This window comes from Aquarana catesbeiana, linkage group LG10 (genome assembly GCF_042186555.1).
Source record: "Aquarana catesbeiana isolate 2022-GZ linkage group LG10, ASM4218655v1, whole genome shotgun sequence".
Taxonomy (NCBI): Eukaryota; Metazoa; Chordata; class Amphibia; order Anura; family Ranidae; genus Aquarana; species Aquarana catesbeiana.
In genome coordinates, this window is record NC_133333.1 from 41,842,698 (window position 1) to 41,864,352 (window position 21,655).

A 21,655-nucleotide genomic window follows, 5' to 3' on the forward strand; every position below is an offset into this window, starting at 1 on the left:
CGGAAATTACGTGAGTGCGTGGTGACACCTTACGCGTTTCGTCATTGGACATTTTCAAAGGCGGTGCCATCTTACTGCACCTCACGTCTGATAAAGCGAGCAGCCATGCGGGTTTTTCCCCCTCACAAAAGGATAACTAATGGAGCCACAGTGTTGTCACCAGGGGCATGTTATAAAGAAAAATAAGGGGCAATGTTGACCAGAATGTGCACGCATATACAGCGGCGCTATCCCAATGATTAGATAATAAATATAAAACCTCTGCATCTCCGCTCACTTATAATGATTGTTATACAGAGAAGAGTACAATAAGACATATGCAAAAGACAGTAAATATTGAAGTGTGAGCTGATACATAGGCAGCTATCTAGTGTGGTAATAAGAACCTTAATTTAAGGATGTTCCAAGTGGCCAACTTTAGAACTGCCGTTTAAGCTGCCAGCAACCACAAACCCAACCAAACCCAGATACTACCTAGTAAAACTAGGTAGGAAAATATTAATAAGGGAAGGTTAGATGAAACCACCAAATCACTACTATAATCATTCCAAAAGTGAAGCCCTGTTTAAAAGGTGGAGTGTTTACAAATAGATACTTATATATATTATGAAATGTTAAAGCGAATAGTACTCTAGTTTTTATATCGAGCCAACTGGTATATACATCATATGGTACATATATAGAACCATGCAGATAATGATACCCAGTTTAAATCAGTGAACCAAAATTGCGCAAGAATATAAAAGTAAGCATAATGTACCCAAGTGTGCGTGATAGATCCACAGTGTTAAGAAAACAATTAGGCTCCACCCCCTACACTTGGTGGAGCCCACCGTTAGTGTATTTCCCATCCAGAAAAATCATGCACAACCTCAATAAACCATCACAGGGGTATAGGAGTTTATCTCAAATGGCAGATCCCTGTCCTAACATAAGACCTGTCCTAACATCTATAGGTGTTAAGTTATGGGTTAGCAAAGAAGCAGTTCACGTCTATGTCAAGATTAAGCCCTTTGGGGCAAAGGACCCCAGCTGGTATATCCAGCTGGTTTCATTTCTGGAGATTAGGGTTTGTTTATTCCCCCCTCTCCAGTGATCTTTAATAAGATCACTGCCATAAAATATGAGTCCACTTGTGTCTCTATGGTGCACTTCATGAAAATGTCTAGATAAATTATGTTTCGGGAATCCTATCCTTATATTTTTAATATGTTCTCGTATCCAGACATACAGGGGACGGGTGGTTCCTCCCACATACTGGAGATGGCATGGACATTCTATAATGTATGTGACATGGGTACTATGGCATGTAATTAGTTGTTTTATCTGGTATTCCCTATGATCAGTGAATGATTTAAAGGTGACCATTTTCTTCGGTTGTCTTTTACTGGCTTTACACGGTAGATATCTTTGGCATCTATAGAAGCCATTCATATCATGGAAGATTTGGAATGATTATAGTATCTATTTGTAAACACTCCGCCTTTTAAACAGGGCTTCACTTTTGAAATGATTATAGTAGTGATTTGGTGGTTTCATCTAACCTTCCCTTATTAATATTTTCCTACCTAGTTTTACTAGGTAGTATCTGGGTTTGGTTGGGTTTGTGGTTGCTGGCAGCTTAAACTGCAATTCTAAAGTTGGCCACTTGGAACATCCTTAAATTAAGGTTCTTGAGGGGGCGTGGCCTAGTGCATGGAGTGAACAGACGTGCCCTGCTGGGGCTCCCACACACACCGGACGTTCCGAGGCTCACACAGCTTCACAGATTCAGCCGACAGGTCAGTAATGGGGAAGAGAGGTGGGGGAGACACCCAGCATACCCCTGATCCACAAAAAGAGGGGGATATAGACAGATTTTTCACCCGATTGGGGTCTAAACACCGCGCCCCCCCTCATCCAAGATGGAGCCGACCCACTCCTCAGGCTCACATGCAGGCTCACAGGGAGCTGCTTCACAGCGCTCCACACCTCACACCAGAAACAGACAGCGTGCCAGATCCCCTGCAGACTCAGAGAATGAGTCAGTCCGATCGGCTTGTCACTCCCCAGACTCCCACAGATCATTTAATAGCTGGGACATGGAGGCTTACATCAAGCCCTTCCAAACAAGCATGACTTTGAGGCCTGTGTGCAAAGAATGGAGCGCTCATACAAGCAGGAAATAGCAGAGCTGCGCAGAGATGTCACTAATAGGCTGGAAGAAGTTGAACGCAGTGTAGAGGAGACTGTCTCCACTCTGCAAACCCATGAATCCATTCTACATGAGCACACCCTGCAAATACAACAAATAATATACCACCAGGATGATCAAGAAAATAGGGCCAGATGTAACAATATACGCATCCGCGGCCTTCCTGAATCTGTGGAGACCAAAGACCTGGCCCCTGCAATTATAGCCATATTCAATGACCTGCTGCAGAAAGACAAGGATGCCCCTCTGGAACTGGACCGGGTACACAGAGCTCTGGGCCCCAGAAACCCCAATCTGGAACACCCCAGAGACGTCATCTGTAGAGTACATTTCTATGCGACCAAAGATGCCATTATGCAAGCCGCACGCACTCAGGAATCCATCTTTTTCAATGGCACTCAAGTAATCCTGCTCCCAGATATATCTAAGCTAACCCTGGATATGCGCCGGGCTCTGAAACCCCTCACTGGAGCTCTACAGGCAAAACACATCAAATATCGCTGGGGTTTCCCCTTTAACCTGTCTGCATCTCATGAAGGCAAATCAGCAACATTCCGCACATTGGGGGATTTACCAAAGTTCCTAGGAACATTCGAGCTACCACAGATCCCATTACCAGACTGGCCACTTCATGCAGCAACCCCTGGATTTCAGACCAGCACTGGCTGGCAGAAACAATCCAAGAAGAACAAACGTTCAAAAGTAGAAGCGTCCAAGTCGACTGCAGGATGAACTCCTTCCCCCTACCTCTTGATTAACCACTCTTTTTCTTCACAGGCCTCCAACCCGTGATGTCGTCCCGGTTCTTAGTTATGTTGGGACTTTGAATAGATATATTATTATCGCACTTTTGATTGCACTGACAGACATTATGTCATTTTAATTTGCATTATGGTAATGTGATAATCTTCTAGATAATGTTTACACCTGTCGGTACCTACCTCCCTCACCTTCCCCTTCCCCCCTTCCTTTCTTGTTAATAAGCGGATATATTTGACTTGTCTGCAGTTAAGTAACAGACCCTCACTGCTGTTATACTACACAGGGCTTCCCCGGGGTTCCCCCTGAGGTGGCCCATAAGAGGTTAGCTACATAAAATATGTGCTGCAGTGGGGGACTCTGAGCTTCCAAGTTAATTTAAGAAATAAGTTATTGTTGCCCGGTGTGTGCGGGCTCCTCCGTGCGCTGACACGTACCCCCTCTTAGGTTTTTTCAGCACCCATAGTGGGTTTAGCTGACTTGTTGGTTACAACACTATAGTTAGGCCCCATTGGCCTAACTCTTCTTATTTCTTTTTTCTTTTTCTCACCTCATCTTCACCTCCTCCACCCCCTCCCCTTTTTTTTTTTTTTTTTTTCTTTTTCCCTATGTTCGCCACTGGATGGCGACACCTCCACCTCTTTCTCCTTCCCCCTCTTCTTTGTTTTGGGGCAGCGGGCCTCACTCTTATCCAAGCTAACACTCCACTCACATCTCCCCTCTCATGGCAACGCAACCCTCCTTGAAAGTCTCCTCTTTAAATTGTAGGGGCCTCAACACCCCAGAAAAGAGACGGCAAATTTTGTACCATTTCCATAAACTACGTACGCAAATTCTCCTCCTCCAAGAGACCCACTTTAGGTCAGACTCAATCCCGCACTTCCTACATAAGCAATACCCCATCTGGTTCCACAGTACTAATCCAATAGCTAAGTCCAAAGGGGTTTCTATTGCATTTCATGCCACGTTTACACCAGATGTGCTAGATTCCTACATAGACCCACAAGGGAGATATGTTTTTCTCAAACTGTCATACTTAAATGTGATATACACGGTCATTAACATATATTCTCCCAATCAGGACTAACTACAATTTCTCTCTTCTCTTACATCTCGTCTAAAACGCTTCAGCGCGATCAACATGATCCTGGGAGGAGACCTTAATGCCGCCTTGATACCCCGTCTCGATACATCAGCCGGTAAGTCCTCTGTTTCCCCAGCTTCTCTGACCAAAATCCGAACAATTTTTGCTGAGCTTTCCTTGGTGGACGTGTGGAGAGTTCTTCAACCCTCTACCAAGGACTATACATACTATTCTCCTGCACATTCCTCTTACAGTAGGTTGGACTACATTTTCATCTCCCAGACGTTATTGGACTATAAACCGGACACTTCTATAGGTCTTACCCTTTGGTCTGACCATGCCCCCATCCACTTGAGCTTAGGAAGGATTCCGTCAGGTAAAACTAGAACCTCCTGGAGACTTAATGATAACCTGTTATTTGACTCAGTGTGTGTGCAGGACATCATACAGACCATTAAACACTTTGTTACGGATCATGCACACGACGATACTAACCCACTTATAAAATGGGAAGCGCTTAAATGTGTCCTTAGGGGCAAATTTATCCAACATGGATCCAAATTAAAATGAGAGCGTACGGTAGACATTGCACGATTCCTCGCCTCCATTACTAAATTGGAAGACTCACATAAACGGAACCCTGACATGGTCACACAATTAGAACTGACTAACGCCAGGAGAGACCTCCTGGAAATCTTTGCGGAACGTTCCTTGGTAGCAAAGAATAAGGGACGTTTTGTTCACTACTCTCAAGCTAATAAATGCGATAGGCATTTGGCAAACACATTGCACCCCCGTCAAATCAGGAAACCCATCCCTTTTATTAACTCAACAACTAAAGGGAAATTAATGAATAATTCAGCAATAGCGGAGGAATTCCGCCAATACTACTCTTCTTTATATAATCTCCCTTCACAGGCGCCAACTTTTAAACCCCACGGTGGTACCCCTCCGCAAGACCTCCCCTCATACATTCAAGAAACCGCCCTACCCACCATCCCTTCTTCCGATTCGGAAGAACTGGAATCTGCCCTTTCTGACACAGACTTTATACAGGCCATAAAAAATCTCAAATCTGGCAAAAGTCCTGGTCCGGATGGGTTTTCCCCACGTTTTTATAAAACATTCCCACTATTATTATCACCTCTCCTAGCAAAGGTGTTCTCAGGGACTATAACCCCCTCTGCAACCCTCCCCCAAGCCCAAATTGTAGTCATACTGAAACCAGGCAAAGACCCCGCTTCATGCCCTAATTATAGACCAATATCCCTATTAAACATTGACTTGAAGCTCTTTGCCAAGATCCTTGCCAATCGAATATCACCATTCCTACCCAACATTATACACAGAGACCAAGTGGGTTTTGTCCCTGGTCGCGAGGCTGGGGATAACACCACCAAAACCATACACCTAATAGCATATGCCCAACGCACCCACACTCCAACCTGCCTTCTTTCCTGCGATGCAGAGAAGGCTTCCGATAGGGTAAGCTGGTCCTTTCTTCAATCCACCCTCTCCCAGATAGGATTAGGCCCTAGAATGTTAGCACGTATCATATCTCTTTACTCGAAACCGACGGCCACTATTTTGACGCATGGTACACAATCAGACAAATTTTCAATTGCCAACAGCACGAGGCAAGGCTGTCCGCTGTCCCCTTTACTGTTTGCTTTAGTGATTGAACACTTAGCCCAAGCCATCCGGATGAATCCAAATATACACGGCATTCAGACACCCTCTTCCCAATGTAAACTTTCCTTATACGCAGATGATTTGCTTCTCTATGTGACCCAACCCCATATTAGCATCCCTTCAATACTAGCCGAAATTAATAGGTTCGGCCATTTTAGCAACTACAAATTAAACGTTTCCAAAACAGAAGCACTGAACCTTTCACTAACACAAAATACCCTGACAACTCTCAAAGCCAACTTCCCATTCCAATGGCAGACACGTTCCATCTCATACTTAGGCACCGCTATTCCTAGATGTATAAACTAAACTGCGACGCCTCTCTGATGAACGCAAGGACCTACCGGTGTCATGGTTTGGACGTATGAGCACATTGAAAATGGACATACTCCCAAAATTACTTTATTTATTTCAAGCTCTTCCGATTGCTCTCCCATCTGCCTTCTTTCGGGCCCTCCGCACCATGGCAATTCGCTTTGTATGGAAAGGGAGCCACCCCAGACTGAAATATAAGCTTCTATGCGCCCCCACCTATAAAGGGGGGGTTGGCTTACCTGACTTTGAGGTATACCATACTTCAGCAGTAATCTCTCGAGTTCTGGAGTGGTTCCCTCACCCTCTGACTAAAGCATCAACCTTGGTAGAACAGGATATGTCCTCGAAACGACCTCAGGGCACTTCTCTGGGGAGTCGATAAAACTCATAAATCCTCTCTAATGTTATCCCCCCTCACCAGAGATGCCTTGGCGGTATGGTATCGAAAAATGGAGGCATACTCACTGTCTACTGAACAAAGTCCCCTTACTCCCTTGTTCGATAATCCAGCCCTCCCAGAAGGTAGACTTGCACACAGCTTGGAAGGTTATACTAGAGATCCCTGGCCCACAGCACAACAATATGTAGACGCTGAAAACAGGGCCTTCGTGACTCTTCGCAACGCCGCTCCCTCTAGGGTTACATGGCTTACCCATTTACACTTAACCTCCTATTCCAAAAAACTTCACGACTCTAATCTAATCCACAGACCTCTGACAGGGTTTGAACAACTAACTACATACGCAGAGACGCCACGACATACCCTATCACTGATATATAAGATGTCACTAGACCACATCTACAACAACCTTCCTAAATACACCACTGCATGGTCGGAGAGGCTTGGGAAAGAAGTAACAGAGGCGGAATGGGGTAAGGCTTTTCTTTTTACCCATAAATCGTCAATCTCGAGTTACACTCAAGAAAAAGATTATAAATTACTATCAAGGTGGTATCGGGTCCCAACTACTCTCAGGACTATGTTCCCATCGGCAACCGATACCTGCTGGAGATGTAACTCCGCAAAGGGTACGTATAAGCACATCTGGTGGGATTGTGATGTGATCCGGCCTTTCTGGACGCAAATCTTTCAAATCTATAATGAAATATATGACAAATCTATCACGCCCTCCCCAGTCACAGCACTTCTTTCCGTACTTCCAGGGACCCTTAAATCCCAAAAACATAGCCTTCTCAAATTTTTCCTAAGTGCGGCGAGACACTTAATTCCCAGACACTGGAAAGCTACCTCTCCTCCATCCCTCATTGAATGGGTGGCTGAGATAAACGACATCATGCTCATGGAGGAAATGCAGGCTAAATCCATAGAAAAAGAAGCAAAGTTTTCGTTCATCTGGAGTATTTGGAGGCATTACTCTGCTTCAGATAAATTGAAAAATAGACTTTCACCAGTAAATACATCTTAAGAGTAGGAGATCTACTTTCTCCCCTTCTAACCTTTCTGTGAATAGTACATCCGCTGGAATGTGAGGCCCACTGCCTCAACCCCCCCCCCTTACTCCCCTTCTCGGGGTTCCCCCTCTTTATCATCCTTTCTCTTCTTTCTTCTGTTCTTTCATCCTTCCTATCCCTACTTTTTTTGATAATCATTCCGGGTGCTAATATACACTCTTGACTGCCGATATATGCATGTTAGGCAGCCAAGACACTCGAAATTACTAATAATCCTGGTTCTGAGGTTACATATGGATATTTCTGACCCTTCGGCTTCCAGAGCAGCAGGATCCCATTTTTTTTTTGGTTGGTACACCCTCTGTTTGGGTCCCGATCTAGTTCTTGTCCTTTTCTATTTACAATGTGAAAACAATAAAATATATATTGAACCTAAATTAAGGATCTTATTACCACACTAGATAGCTGCCTGTGTATCAACTCACACTTCAATAGCAATAACAGATCTCCCAGCAGCCAGCATCAATAGACCCTCCAGCAGCCACCAACAATAAACCTCTCTCTCATCAGTAGATTCCTCCCAGCAACAATAGATCTCCCAGCCCCCAGCACACCCCAGCACCCTTTGCCATTACATACATTCAGTGCAGAAGGTGCCGGAACTGCGTTCCCCCATGTTCCTAGGCCATCTTTATGAAGAGCAACAATTCTTTTTTTCAGATCCTCAGAGTTCTTTGGCATGAGGTGGCACGTTGAACATTCAATGACCAGTATGTGAGATTGAGAGCGATAACACCAAACTTAACACACCTGCTCCCCATTCACACCAGAGACCTTGTAACACTAACATGTCACATGACACCGGGGAGGGAAAATGGCTAGTTGGGCCCAATTTGGACATTTTTTTACTTGGTGTACTCACTTTTGTTGCCAAATGGCTGTGTGTTGAGTTATTTTGAGGGGACAGCCAATTTACACTGTTATTTAAGCTGTACACTCACTAATTTACATTGTAGCAAAGTGTAATTTCTTCAGTGTTGTTACATGAAAAGATATAATAAAATATTTACAAAAATGTGAGGGGTGTACTCTGTACTCACTTTTGTGCGATACTGTTTATATGGTAATCACAATAGAATCATAATTGCAATAGATACATACCGGGCAGCTGAGAAAGTGACCTGAACTTCAAACACTCAAATTCGTTCCCACGGCACAATACCATTCCATTGCTTTTGCAGCCATCAGTAGATGTATTCACATAGCAGCTTGGACACACGAAGTTGTTTAGTGGCATTTTATCACGACATTGTTCTATAAAATAAAACTAAATGAATACATTTGCTATCTATCTATCTATCTATCTATCTATCTATCTATCTATCTATCTATCTATCTACATACTTGGGAACTTTCGAAGCGAGTTTGGGGTAGAGGAAGTTGACCTGAACAGTCCTGACTTCAACCCGAAAGAACACTTTTGGGATGAATTAGAGCGGAGACTGCAAGCCAGGCCTTCTCATCCACATTAGTGCCTGACCTCACAAATGCGCTTCTGGAAGAATGGTCAAACATTTCCATAGACACACTCCTAAACCTTGTAGACAGCCTTTCAAGAAGAGGTATAGCTGCAAAGGATGAGCCAACTCAATATTGAAGTCTATAGACTAAGACTGGGATGCCATTAAGGTTGATGTGCGTGTAAAATAGGTTGGTAAAATAGTGTGTGTGTATATATATATATATATAATATTTCGTAGGCAGAACTTCCGGGACTGGCCCTGTGCTCACCTTTAACTGCTTTCACTTTCAAACACAGAAGCCAGTACAGGAAGTTTTCTGCAATAATCTCTTCCTCTACCGGCTTCTGTGTTCACAAGTGACAGAGCAGCATCTTTTCTGGTGGCTTATACAGAACCCTCCCTGCCCTGCACCAGTGGCGGCCTGTCCATAGGGGGCGCACGGCGACCCCCCCCCCCCCCAGGCAGTCACAAAATAAATAAATAAATCATTTTAAAAAAGGGCCCTTTAAAAAAAAAATGTCCTTAAGTGCACTATGGGAATCGCAACGTCTATGCAATCACGAGATTGCAGACGAGACGCTTCATTTGCAGGGTTTTGACCTGCCTTGTGGTGCAATCCATTGCGCCAGAATACTTCCGCCCGTAGTATCACTACAAGTGCATTGTTCTTGATTGGCACCACCCTAGGACATGGGTGGTGCTTTCCCTCTGAGTTATGACGTAACTTCCGGTTTCCCTGGCCAGTGATAAACCGGAAGTGACATCAGCAGCTCTGTGGAACGAACGGCCTGAACTGAGCTTTTTTTTTCCCAGCCCTCCCTCCTCTCTAAACTGACACTTCCATCCCAGCCTGGAGCACGGGCAGCTATGGTTGGCAGGCTAGCCTTGCAGGATGTCACTGAGCTGCTGGACATGAAGAAGAGGGAAAGGGTGCCGGACAGTTCAGACTCAGGATTCCTCCCAAGTCCTTGTCCCAGCAACTGACTCCTCAGCCCACTAACAGCTGACAAGTCATCTGATCAGGAGGTGTCTGGGCCGACAGTGCCGGTGGTGATTAAAGTCCTGTCTATGTACTACAGGTCATTGGGCTGTCACATAAGAACCTGTATAGATATAACCCTTATGGACTCTAGGGGGCACTAGGTGTATAGAAGGGCACACTATGTTCCAGGAATGTGATGTTCATTGATGATGTGATCATTGGTGATCAGTATTGGGATGATGATCAGTGATGCAACGTGACGATAATCAATGATGTGAACAGTGATGATCAGAATGTTGTAATTCTGGGCTGAATACTCTGCTGTGAGTCTGGGCTGTTTACTCTGCTGTGAGTCTGGGCTGTTTACTTTGCTGTGAGTCTGGGCTGTATACTCTGCTGTCAGTCTGGGCTGTATACTCTGCTGTGAGTCTGGGCTGTATACTCTGCTGTGATTCGTGGCTGTATACTCTGCTGTGATTCTTGGCTGTATACTCTGCTGTGATCCTGGGCTGTATACTCTGCTGTGATTCTGGGGCTGTATGCTCTGCTGTGAGTCTGGGCTGTATACTCTGTCCTGTGATTCTGGGACTGTATACTCTGTCCTGTGATGCTGAGCTGTATACACCTGACACTATGGGTGGAAGCAAGTGGAATACAGGGGACGGAGTGGGTGGATGCTATAGGGGTGGGGCTTATAAGTGGAGGGGCTGGTCTGGTGCCCCAATATCCTAAAACTTCACCAGCCGCCACTGCCCTGCATACCCATATAATTTTAGAGGAGGAGGTGAGGGTATTTACACAGCCATACAATTCTAGCGGCAGTGGACTTCTCCACTCCTTATCTAGTTATAGCTGCTCTTCTGCAACAGCCTCTTTCTCTGCCACTCTGTAGAAGGAATTTTTGGGGTGGGGGATTAGCTCTGTCAGGGGAAGGTCATTTGTGGTTGTACAGTTGTTGTCTGTGTGTTACCTACTTTCTGTATGATGCACACCCTTGATAAGAATCTGGTATGTATGTGGGGGTGTGGGCCCCACCTCATTTGGTAGCAGATGCAGTTTGCTTATCTACCGTTAGATGACTCTGTTGCAATTTTGGTATGGTAAGGGAAAAGTTATAAAGTTATAAGCAGGTTTTAGCTCCCTTTTAGAGAAATCCCTCCTAGGGATGCCAAGATATACAGTAGACCTACACTGAGATGAGCTAAGGGGCCCTATGCGGGCTGAATTTCCAGGAGAGGTGGTATAGATCAGGGTTTTTCAATCAGGGTGCCGCGGACAGATCCCGATCTGATCGCTACTCTGTGTTAACTCCCATGCAGTGCGAGTCTGCGAGGAGAGAGGGAGCACAGCCCGCACGGCTCTCTCCTTCAACTATGTGTACTATTGTCAGCAAAGCAGAAAGCTGTGCATGCCGCCCGCCTGCGTCCTTCCAACCAATGACTCATAAAGTGTTAAGGTTAAAGTGGATGTAAACCCAATGTCATCCTTTCTAAATTACTGCCATAGGGGTTATCTATAAGGATATAAATGCCTCCTGCATGTATCTTTACCTGTCAAATGTCTCCCCTCTGTCTGTTATGTGACCCGAAAAACAGCAGATTCTGTGGGTGGGTCTGTTGTCTGGAGCTCGGTGGGTGGAGTCGTGATGTCAGTAGACACTCCGCCCACCTCTACACTCCCCTTGTCAATATGCATTTTCTTCTGTGTATTTCTTACACTGAACTTCTGCTATGATCTCTAACATCCAGTGAAAAGACAGGAAAGTAACCACATGACTTCAGCATGCCAAATCATGCTGAGGTGTGGAATAGCCAATCCTTGCAGAGCTGCTGAAGAAAGGAGTGGGGGTGGGAATTAAAAAATAATGCATGTCTCTTAGGCTAGTGCACAAGATATGTAAATCACCTGTCACTCACAGCAAGGGGGAGGATTTGACAAAGGTTTTCTCTGTTTGTCAAGTTTTATCTCACTGAACAATAAAAGAGGATTGCTCAGAGCTGGATTAACTCTTTGTAGCAAGACTGGGCTCAAATGATAGGACATTTTATACTCTACGTTATGACATAAAAAAAAAAAAAAATTTCGGGTTTACATCCACTTTAAGCTTTCTGCTTTGCCGGCAATAGTACACATAGCTGCAGGGAGGAGGTGATAGCTCTGCATACTGTGCTCTCTCTCTCCTCGCAGAGTCGCACTGCATGGGAGTTAAAGTGGAGTTCCACCCAAAAATGGAACTTCCGTTTTAAGGGAGGTGACCCCCTAACATGCCACATTTGGCATGTCATTTTTTTGGGGGGGGGGCCAGTACCCTCTTTTTAGAGGGTCTCAGCTCCCACTTCCTCCCGGTGCACCACGGCACCAGAAGGGAGATCACCTCTCCCCCTCCCTCTCGGCCATCATCTGGGACATGCCACAGGTCCCAGATGATTGCCCGGCCAGTCACGGTGCGCAGTGCAGCTTGTGCATGCGCAGTGGGTGCCCAGCTGTTTAGCCACAGCTGGGTGCCCATAGTTACAATGCCGGTGCCGCAGAGAGGAGGGGGAGACGAGCGGGGCTTTGTTCCCCCACATCGCTGGACCCTGGGACAGGTAAGTGCCCGATTGTTAATAGTCAACATCTGCAGTATTTGTAGCTGCTGACTTTTAATTATTTTTTTTAAGCAGAACTCCGCTTTAACACACACAGCCCACAGTTGGGGAAGCAAGATTGGGAGAAAGAAGAGCAACAGCAGCTGATCATATTTTACTGGGAGAGGATACAGAGCAGTAGGTGGTCATTCAATGGGGAATGAAGGAAGAGGAAGTGGAGAGAACTGAGCGTGAAACATGGAGGGAGGGAACACTGCACGAGAGTTAAAGTGGTTGTAAAGTCAGAAGTTTTTTTTATCTTAATGCATTAAGATAAAAAGCATTCTGTGTGTAGCAGCCCCCTCTCAGCCCCCCTAATTGCGCGTACACACGAGTGGACTTTTCGGCATCAAAGGTCCGACGGTCTTTGCAACGGACTTTCGACGGAGTTACGACAGACTTTCAAACAAATGGACTTGCCCACAGACGAACGGACTAAAGTCCGTTTGAAAGTCAGTTTGTTTTGAACGTGATGACGTACAAAGGGACTAGAATAAGGAAGTTCATAGCCAGTAGCCAATAGCTGCCCTAGCGTCATTTTTTGTCCGTCGGACTAGCATACAGACGAACGGATTTTTCGATCGGTCTCAAGTCCATAGGAAAGATTTGAAACATGTTCTATTTCTAGGTTTGTCGAAATTTTCGACAGAAAAGGTCCGATGAAGGTCCAATGAAGCCCACACACGATCATAATGTCCGACGGATTCGTTCCGTCGGACCCTTTCTGTCAGACAGTCCGCTTGTGTGTACACGGCATAATACTTACCTGAGCTGCTGTCAATCAAACTCAGTTAGCCAATCAGGAGAGAGGGGGAGGGGCTGAACCGCAGCTCCGTGTCTGAATGGTTTAGGTGCCCCATAGCAAGCTGCTTGCTGTGGGGGCACTCAACAGGAGGGAGGGGCCAGAAGTTCTAGTTAGGGACCCAAGAAGAGAAGGATCCAGGCTGCTCTGTGCAAAACCAACTGCACAGGGTAGTTAAGTATAACATGTTTTTTATTTTAATAGAAACAAAATGAGACTTTACAATCATTTTAAGGACAGCGCACATTTGTGCTAGGTGGGGGGGATTTGAGAGGATTGTGTTGGGAGAGGGAATTGGGGGAGGGGGAATTGAAGTGTGGTTTGCGCTAGGAGTGAGGATTTAGGAACTAGTGAGTTTGTGCTGTGAGGGGGGATGGGGGGGTTGTGCTAGGAGGAGGAATTTGGTGGTGGGCGGTGCTAGGAGGGGGGATTTGGTGAGAAATGTGTGCTAGGACAGGGGATTTAAGAGGTTTTGTGCTAGGAGGAGGTTTTGGGGGTGGCGGGGTTTTGCTATGAGGGGGAATTTGGGGGGGTTTTTGCTAGGAGGAGGAATTTGGGGAGATTCATGTTAGAAGGGGGGATTTGGGGGAGTTACAACCTAAGATCACTGAACTTCGCCTCAAAGACTACATTTTAGGGGTTGTTCACACCAGGTGCAGTGAGGTAAGAGGGGCCTGAACAGAGTCCTTGTGTAAGAGTAACGGTGGACGCTTGGGAATTAATGTCATCAGGGAGCATTTCCTGATGGGCAAAGCTATAGAAGGGACATTTGGAAGAGACTGGTATACTAAAGGAGGCATCTTCAAGCTTTTGGGCATCTTGTCCCCCTAACCTTCAGCTGAGGGTCCCGTGACTCTGTGATGGACAGCATAAGGTAGTGGACTTTGTATACATAGAGAAGTGGTCCGAATGGAGGAGAGTCAGTAGGGAAGATGGCTAAAAGATGTGTACTTGTGCTCTGCACTGAAATAACTGCTAAAGAATGTTTAACCTTTCACATTGCATTCTGCTCTGAAGATTCTGATAGTATGTCAAATGTGAAATGGCATGGGAAATAATTTGAAGATGTGAAGGTAAAGTGCTGAAAATGCATTCATGTGACATTCCTTTATTAAGTGTTAGTCATAGGGCTAGGAATTTGTGTGTGGGCCTCTAACCAGGAGACATATGGTGGCTACAAAAACAGTTGAATGAGTGTTCTAATCAAAAGGAGAAGAGGAGTGGGACTGGTACAACTTGGTGCCAACATCTGACCATACTATCAGAATCTTTAGTGTAGCACACCATATGAAAGGTTAAACATTTTGTAACAGTTATTTAAGTGCAGAGCACAATTATACATCTTTTAGCCATTTTCCTTCTTGACTCTCCTCCTTGGCAGCACCAAAGTATTGGGACCACTTCCCTATGTAACTTTGCCCAGCAGAAAATTCTCCCTGATGACATCCATTCTCAAGCTTCCACCGTTACTCTTAACCCATACACATTATTTATAAAACAAAGGAAGCTTGCAGGGAAGCTTGGATTAACTACATTGTAATGGCTTTTTTTCTTTTCCTTCGTAGAAATATCAATTTGGCTATATTGCTTTTTTCACAAATGCATCACTTGCCAATGGGGTTTAGGGGCATTTTTAATGTTGCACTTTCAGCAATATTGAAGTCACTGCTCTGCAAAATTGTATTTGCTATGGTGAAAGTCCCCTGGGGCAGTGCTCCATGCACTCCTTTTGCCAATCCACTGGCTATTAGCCTTAAATTGGAGAAAATTGATTTGATAGATTCAGCTCTTATTGACTTCAATGTGGTTTAGACTAGGCATCAGAACTTTTAATATGTTTTTCCACACCTCTGCAAACTGAGGATGCAGAAGAAACAAGGAAGAAGAGGTGGATCTGGTGGCCCACCTTTATGCTGCAGTTCAAGGAAGGCCATAGCAGAGCTTTTAGTGCTCCATGGAGAGTGTAGTAGAGGGAATTAATGCTGCAGAGTGGAGCCAGTTTAATCTGGTTGGTTTTGGGCAGATGCACCACTGGGTAGAGGTGGGTCAGGCTTAAGATTGCCACCTTTACTTCAAGCCAAACCCGAACACTTTAGCCTGTGATACACTGCTGCTCCTAAATTCAAATATAGGAGCTTTTGCCTTTTTTTTTATGACGGGGTGTCCATGCACACATAGGCTTTTACCAGAGTTTAGGAGCAGCAGAATTTAGAGGCAGTGAAATTCTCCTCTCCCAAATATAATTCTTCTGCTTATTCTTCAAGCTTTTGGGCAAAAAAAACTCCAAACACTGCTAGGGACTTATTCATTTCAAAGGACAGAATAAATTAGAATTCCGGCCAATGAAATAAATAAACACCCAAACACCAAATGCTGCTAAACCAACCTAAACGGGTTGAAAAAATGCAGCTTAGGTGACTTTTTTACTTTTTAAACCAGTGTGCATTAAACCTTATTCTGGCGCAGCAGTATGGGGAATTCAACTTCCAGGCAGACCTTGTGTGATGACACCTGCCTGGTCCTGCACACATGTCCTGCTCTCAGGCTACTATTGGATGGATACCTTGTAAAACCGCTTGCACCTTGCCACCTCTTGAATTTTGGCATCTGTGCATCCAAGCAACCACTACCTACAATGTTTACAGTCAACGGATGCTGAGCATTACAGAGAGCTGGAGAACTGAGCCCAGCCAGTAATGAACTGGCAAGAAAAGCCAACATTGCTGGCCTGACTATGGCAAGTTCCCAGGTATATCTTTCTGTCTGTTGGTATTTCTTCACCTTGTTGTCCTCAGCTTATAACCTCCAGTGGTGGATGTTGATGGAATAGGGTCCTGTATAGGAAAACAGTTTGGCGCACCTTTTGAACTTCAGTTTTAGATGCAATCTTGTTTTAGGTCAGGCTACCTGGCTAATGCTAATACTCTTGCTTGCTAGTGATGCAACTGAAGAAGCTCTATCTAGGTTCACCTAGCTTCAAACAGAAAATCCTTTGCATGCACTTATCTGTATAAATTGCTCAGCATAGTAGTTTATGGGTAACAATTCATCATCTACGAGCACTTTCCCTGTAGTGATGTAGACTTCGTCCTTGAAGATGATGAATATTTTAGTTTTACATAAAGTGATGAAGGGTCCAGAGTGTGGAGATGTGCTTTCTTTATTTATCTTGGTGACTGTTGTTGCTGGAAAGTGGAGGAAATCCAATATGTTACCACCAGAACTGGAAAGAATGTGAAATCATCCAATAAAGGTGCCTGTTTTGGTGATAACTGTTTGAGAAGAGATTTTCCTGTTGTGTCTTCTGAATAGGAAGTGAAGGGAAATCCTAATGGCACACAGATGGCAAATAAACTTGCCTACTCTACCCAAAATGACAAAAATGGGCTTTAAATACTTTCAAACTTACAGTTGCTTGCTGAATTACTGCACTTCTTTTTTGCTTCAAAAAATAGGAGGAAGACAACAAAACTATAATTATTTTCACCGACAAGGATAAATAAACTCACCCTTATACTCCAGTTCGGCGTTACTGTTGTCTCCTTCCCTACATTCACCACTGCTTCGGAGTTTGAAGCCATGGTTTGTTGATACGGAGAAGCAATTATCACACATTATATCCGTTGCACACGTTTTTTTCACAGTATTATAAATCACATTGCCTGAAAAAAATATCACAAAGCATGAAAGTGAACATTTGTCTTACAAGAAATGACTGAGGGGACAAAAAACTGGCATTGGATAAGGTAAGTATGCAAGTGTTAAATCTGATCTTGGGATATAGTTATGGGTTAGGTCAATCTAAAGTTGGCGATAAATTGTTAGTATTTTTTTTTTTAGCCTGAACAAAGGATGGGATTCCCCTGAAGGAATGCCCCCGTCGGGACATTGTGCTGTTTCTAAAATACACTGATCAGCGGCTGTAGCCACTGATCGAGAAACATTTTCCAGTTTAGTGGTTAGAGTGAAGGTCAAGGTTAGGGTTTATGAGGCTAACTGTTAGGTTAAACATTAGGGGCTGGTTAAATTGTAACAGTAGAGTGTTAGGGTTAGGTTTAGCAACACAATGGGATTGATTTATGAAAACTGGAGAATGCACAATCCAGTGCAGCTGTACATGTAGCCAATTAACTTCTAACATCAGCTTGTTCAATTACGCTTTGACAAAAAAACAGAAGAGATGCTGCCTTCTATATAACAGCAACTCTCCCACCCAGTGGCAGCTTGTGCTCAATTTTTTTGGGAGGGGCAGCAAACAAATCCCCCGCCAGGTCTGCACTCACCCAATATACAGTCATGGCTTCTCTGGCTTCTCCTTCCAGCTAATCTGGTCTTAAGGTCCGCCTCCTGTTCTGATTGGCCGGGAGGAGAAGCCGGAAGACCATAGCGAATATTGGGTGAGTTCGACCTTTTTGAAGCCAATCAGAGCCTCAGGCTCTAATCATGTGCTTCCAAAAAAAAAAAAAAAGATGAGTCTGGCGCCCCAAATGGAATTAGGGGAGCTGTGCCCCTTATGGCCCGGCCGCCGCTGTTCCCAACCCTCCACTCTGCTGTTCATTCACAGAAGGCTTTTTTATTTTGTGAATAAGCTAATATAATACAATGTTCTCTGTGACTGGGCAAGAGGAGGGGCAGCCACAGTGGCTGCAGGTGACTATGCAGTTGTAGAGCTGAGACCAGAAGGTCCAGTGATGGAGAAAATATAGCAAAAGCTATGCTCTTGGCACTCAGTAAAAATGTAATTGTAAATCAAAGAGATAAGTCCATGAGGTGGCATACACCTTGTTGGAATTAATTGAGAAATGTTTTCCAGCTTAGTGGTTAGGGTGAAGGTCAAGGTTAGTGTTTATGGGGCTAAATGGTAGGTTACACATTAGGGGGCTGGTTAAATGGTAACGTTTGAGTGTAAGGGTTAGCTTTAGTAACACAATGGGATTGATTTATGAAATCTGGAGAGTGCAAAATTTAGCACAGTTGTACCAAAGCTAATTTATTTGTATGCAGAACTTCACCAGATTTTGCACTCTCCAGTTTTAGTAAATCAACCCCAATAGGTTTGAGGTAAGAGCTAAGCAGGATCAGGTTCATTGATAAGTGTTAAGTTTAAGGGCTAAGTGTAGTTAAGTTTGTGTGGGTAAGGGAGCTTAGTTAAGTGTTAAGGAATCCTTCCAAATGTTGAAGTCCAAAAACCTTCCTTTACCTCACTGATCGGAATCCTCCTACATTTTGTTTATCACATGCCCCCCATACCCATATACAGCACTATGCTCACGATGGGAGGGTTTCAACAACACAGGCAGTGCTGTCAATATAAAAAGCAATGGACAGGACAAGGTGTGGCCAGGTGATGATTGACAAGCTACAGGCTTGTGACTCATCAGGGGAAATGGTGTTAGCCACACCCAGGGCTGCTGTGAGAAACCACGGGGCCCCATACAGCCAATCTATCAGCCCCCCTCATCCCAAATAAAGACAGTTTGCTATCAGTTATGAATGAACACAGTGAATGGTCGTTACCGATCACTCATTGTGTTCATTAAGAAAAGGAAGGGGCTGGTAAATTTGACATATTTACCAGACCCTCCACGCTGAAGGATCCTATGGTGTCCCTGCATCTGCCGGTTGGAAGGAGGAGAGGGAGGGAGGTGGCACGGTGGTGGTGGCAGGGGTACACAGGGGGGCCTGGGAATCAGGGGGGCATGTTTGGTGTCCAAGGAGAGTGCTTGGTGTGGCAGGGGGGCGATTACTGGAACCCATCCCTTGCAAGGCTCACACTGCAGCAGCCAAAAGCTGGTGGGAGGGAGAGGAGAAGAAGTCAGCTTTCAGCTGCCGTGGAGAGAGCCATACAGGGGATCAGTTCTAGTAATTGACAGTAGTAACAAAAGTTAGCTTACAAAAGTACACTGCAGCAGTATGAAAACAAGGACTGATATAATAGCAGAGTATAGGCCTTTTTTTAAAGCCCTGGGGGCCAAGTGGTCCTGGGGAGGTTCCCGCAAGAGCGGGGTATCCTCTAGGCCCACAATATCCATACAATGGTACAATTTGTAGCCTATACAAATCTAGGAAGAGGAGATGGATCAGAAACCAGGAAGAAAATAGGCAGAAAAGTGGTGTTGGGGAAGGAAGAATGCGCTCCTGAGGAGTAGAGAGCCAGGGAGGGGATGAGGAAAGCTAGAAAGGAAGGGAGGCCAGGGGTTAGAGGCCTAGAGATTAGAGGCCTGACCTCACAAATGCGCTTCTGGAAGAATGGTTAAACATTCCCATAGACACACTCCTAAACCTTGTGGACATCCTTCCCAGAAGATTTGAAGCTGTTATAGCTGCAAAGGGTGGGCCAATTCAGTATTGAACCCTATGAGCTAAGACTGGGATGCCATTAAAGTTCATGTGAATGTAAAGGCAGGTGTCACCATATTTTTGGTAACATAGTATATATCAGCATGCAGTTCCCCAATGCTAACAAGCTTACCTCCTTCCCAGTAAGATATGTGCCACTGATATAAATTATGGTAATCTGGTAATAGATGCAAAACAAGAACACGACCCATACTTACTGATATTGAAGTATTCTGACAGCATCATGCACTTGGTTCCATCACATTCTGCATCCTTTTCTGTGCCGCATTCAGTTGAGTCAAGACTCCAACACCTTTTGCACATGGTTTTGAGATACCCTAAAATACAAAAAGACAACATGATGGAATTAAAGTGAAAAATCTGTGATTTTCCCATTCAAGGCAAAGTTATCAGTTCAGCTAACTGTTGCCTCTCCTCATCTAACTACTACCTCCCTCCTTTTGTCCCTCTGGCTGCTTTGGAAGATGACAGCTGGCGGTGTCCACGGCACTGCAAGGACCTGGTCCTGGTATAGCACAGAGTCTCAGGAAAGGGCGGGTGGCAACATGTTTCAGGAGCACAGCCCTCTTTGCCAAGCCTGCCCAAAGGAGAATATGCCAGCTTATAAGCACAGCTTCAGCGAAAGGAACAGAGGGGGGAGAGCACTGCAAGTGGGACCTAAAGTGTCACTAAACCACATCATAAAAAACTATCAACACAATGGTGTATTACATGCTGTTCATACTCACTCAGGCACTATGAGATTCACTTTCTGTATTCTGCAAAAAAAAATAGGTTTATCCTGCTGCTCTCTATCTCCCCCTTCTGCTCAAGTCCCCGATTCTGCTAGGGACTTTTCAGAGCATGGTTGGCAACTCTGCACATGCTCGTTTATCAGTGAGTTTCTACGCTGAGCATTTCCTCCCTATCACATCTGAGCAGTCCATGTGACTATAGAGTCACACATGTGGGCATATACCCAGTGGTATATGACAGCCCACTCCCTCTCTCCTCCTCCATGCCCACTAACCAGCTAAACACAATAGGGGTTGGGATATCACATATAGATTGATGGAGGCTTCACCTCCCTCTTATTCTAAGACACAGGCTAGAAAGCCGTGATGCAGCCTATGACTGACAGAAATCCACCTACACCAATTGCCAAAAAATAATGAAGATTTGATTTCAAATATTATATTTGTATGACAATTTATAACAGTTTTATTTATATTAATTATTTATTTTTACTCTGTATTCCAAAGGCTGTTTTTTTTTTTATATTGAGAATGTATAATGTGCTAATATTAACCTCCCAATATAACACAGGGTGATCTCTTAATGATTAATCAGTGAATCAAGTGCAAAATAATCAAATGGAGCCTCTTATAAATAACATAACATCCTTCACCAAAACAAAATCCTATAACTAAATATCAATGTGATATTGAATTATTGAACACAATTAAAAAGAGAAAAATAAAGATGAGATATATTAATGTAATGAACCACAGTGCACAGGTATCTCAATAGGACAGCACACTGCTGTGAAAAAATATAACGTCTTTGGTGATTTGATGAATATAGACAGGTTTCAATGAGTAATCCCCAGTGATAGCTGGCTTGCTCATATATTCAGCTGCTCATTAGCATGGGCTGGCTTCTGGCTTTCAAAGAACTTCCGCAGTATGAAACAACAAAAAAAAGAAAGACCATTGCGCAGGCAGTGTGATATGTAATCCCTATAAACTAAGGGTAAAAATTCACTCACACTTTTCAGCAGAATAAATCGCATATGGTAAGGTCAGTTGCATACAGCTAACAGCTGGGATCTCCTCACACGCCAACAGTGTACACACAGCACTGCTCGTCACTGGCTCCTCCTAACCGGTTTCATCACTAGACACGTGACTTTTTTAAAGGTGACC

The 21,655-nt window shown here is 44.4% G+C and overlaps 1 protein-coding gene across 3 annotated transcripts in view; it reads right to left on the reverse strand.

Annotated features, from left to right (window-relative positions):
• The window catches only part of LOC141110626 (uncharacterized), a 116,285-nt gene that overhangs the window by 83,511 nt on the left and 11,119 nt on the right, over nt 1-21,655 (reverse strand). For 2 of the 3 annotated variants that reach the window (XM_073602072.1, XM_073602074.1), the window contains exons 2-3: nt 19,949-20,068; nt 16,901-17,053 (exon numbers count right to left, since the gene is read on the reverse strand). In XM_073602072.1, the coding sequence (XP_073458173.1) occupies nt 16,901-17,053; nt 19,949-20,068 (273 nt within the window). Of the gene's footprint in view, nt 1-8,618; nt 8,772-16,900; nt 17,054-19,948; nt 20,069-21,655 lie in introns of all 3 variants that reach the window. The other variant, XM_073602073.1, reaches the window with a different exon arrangement.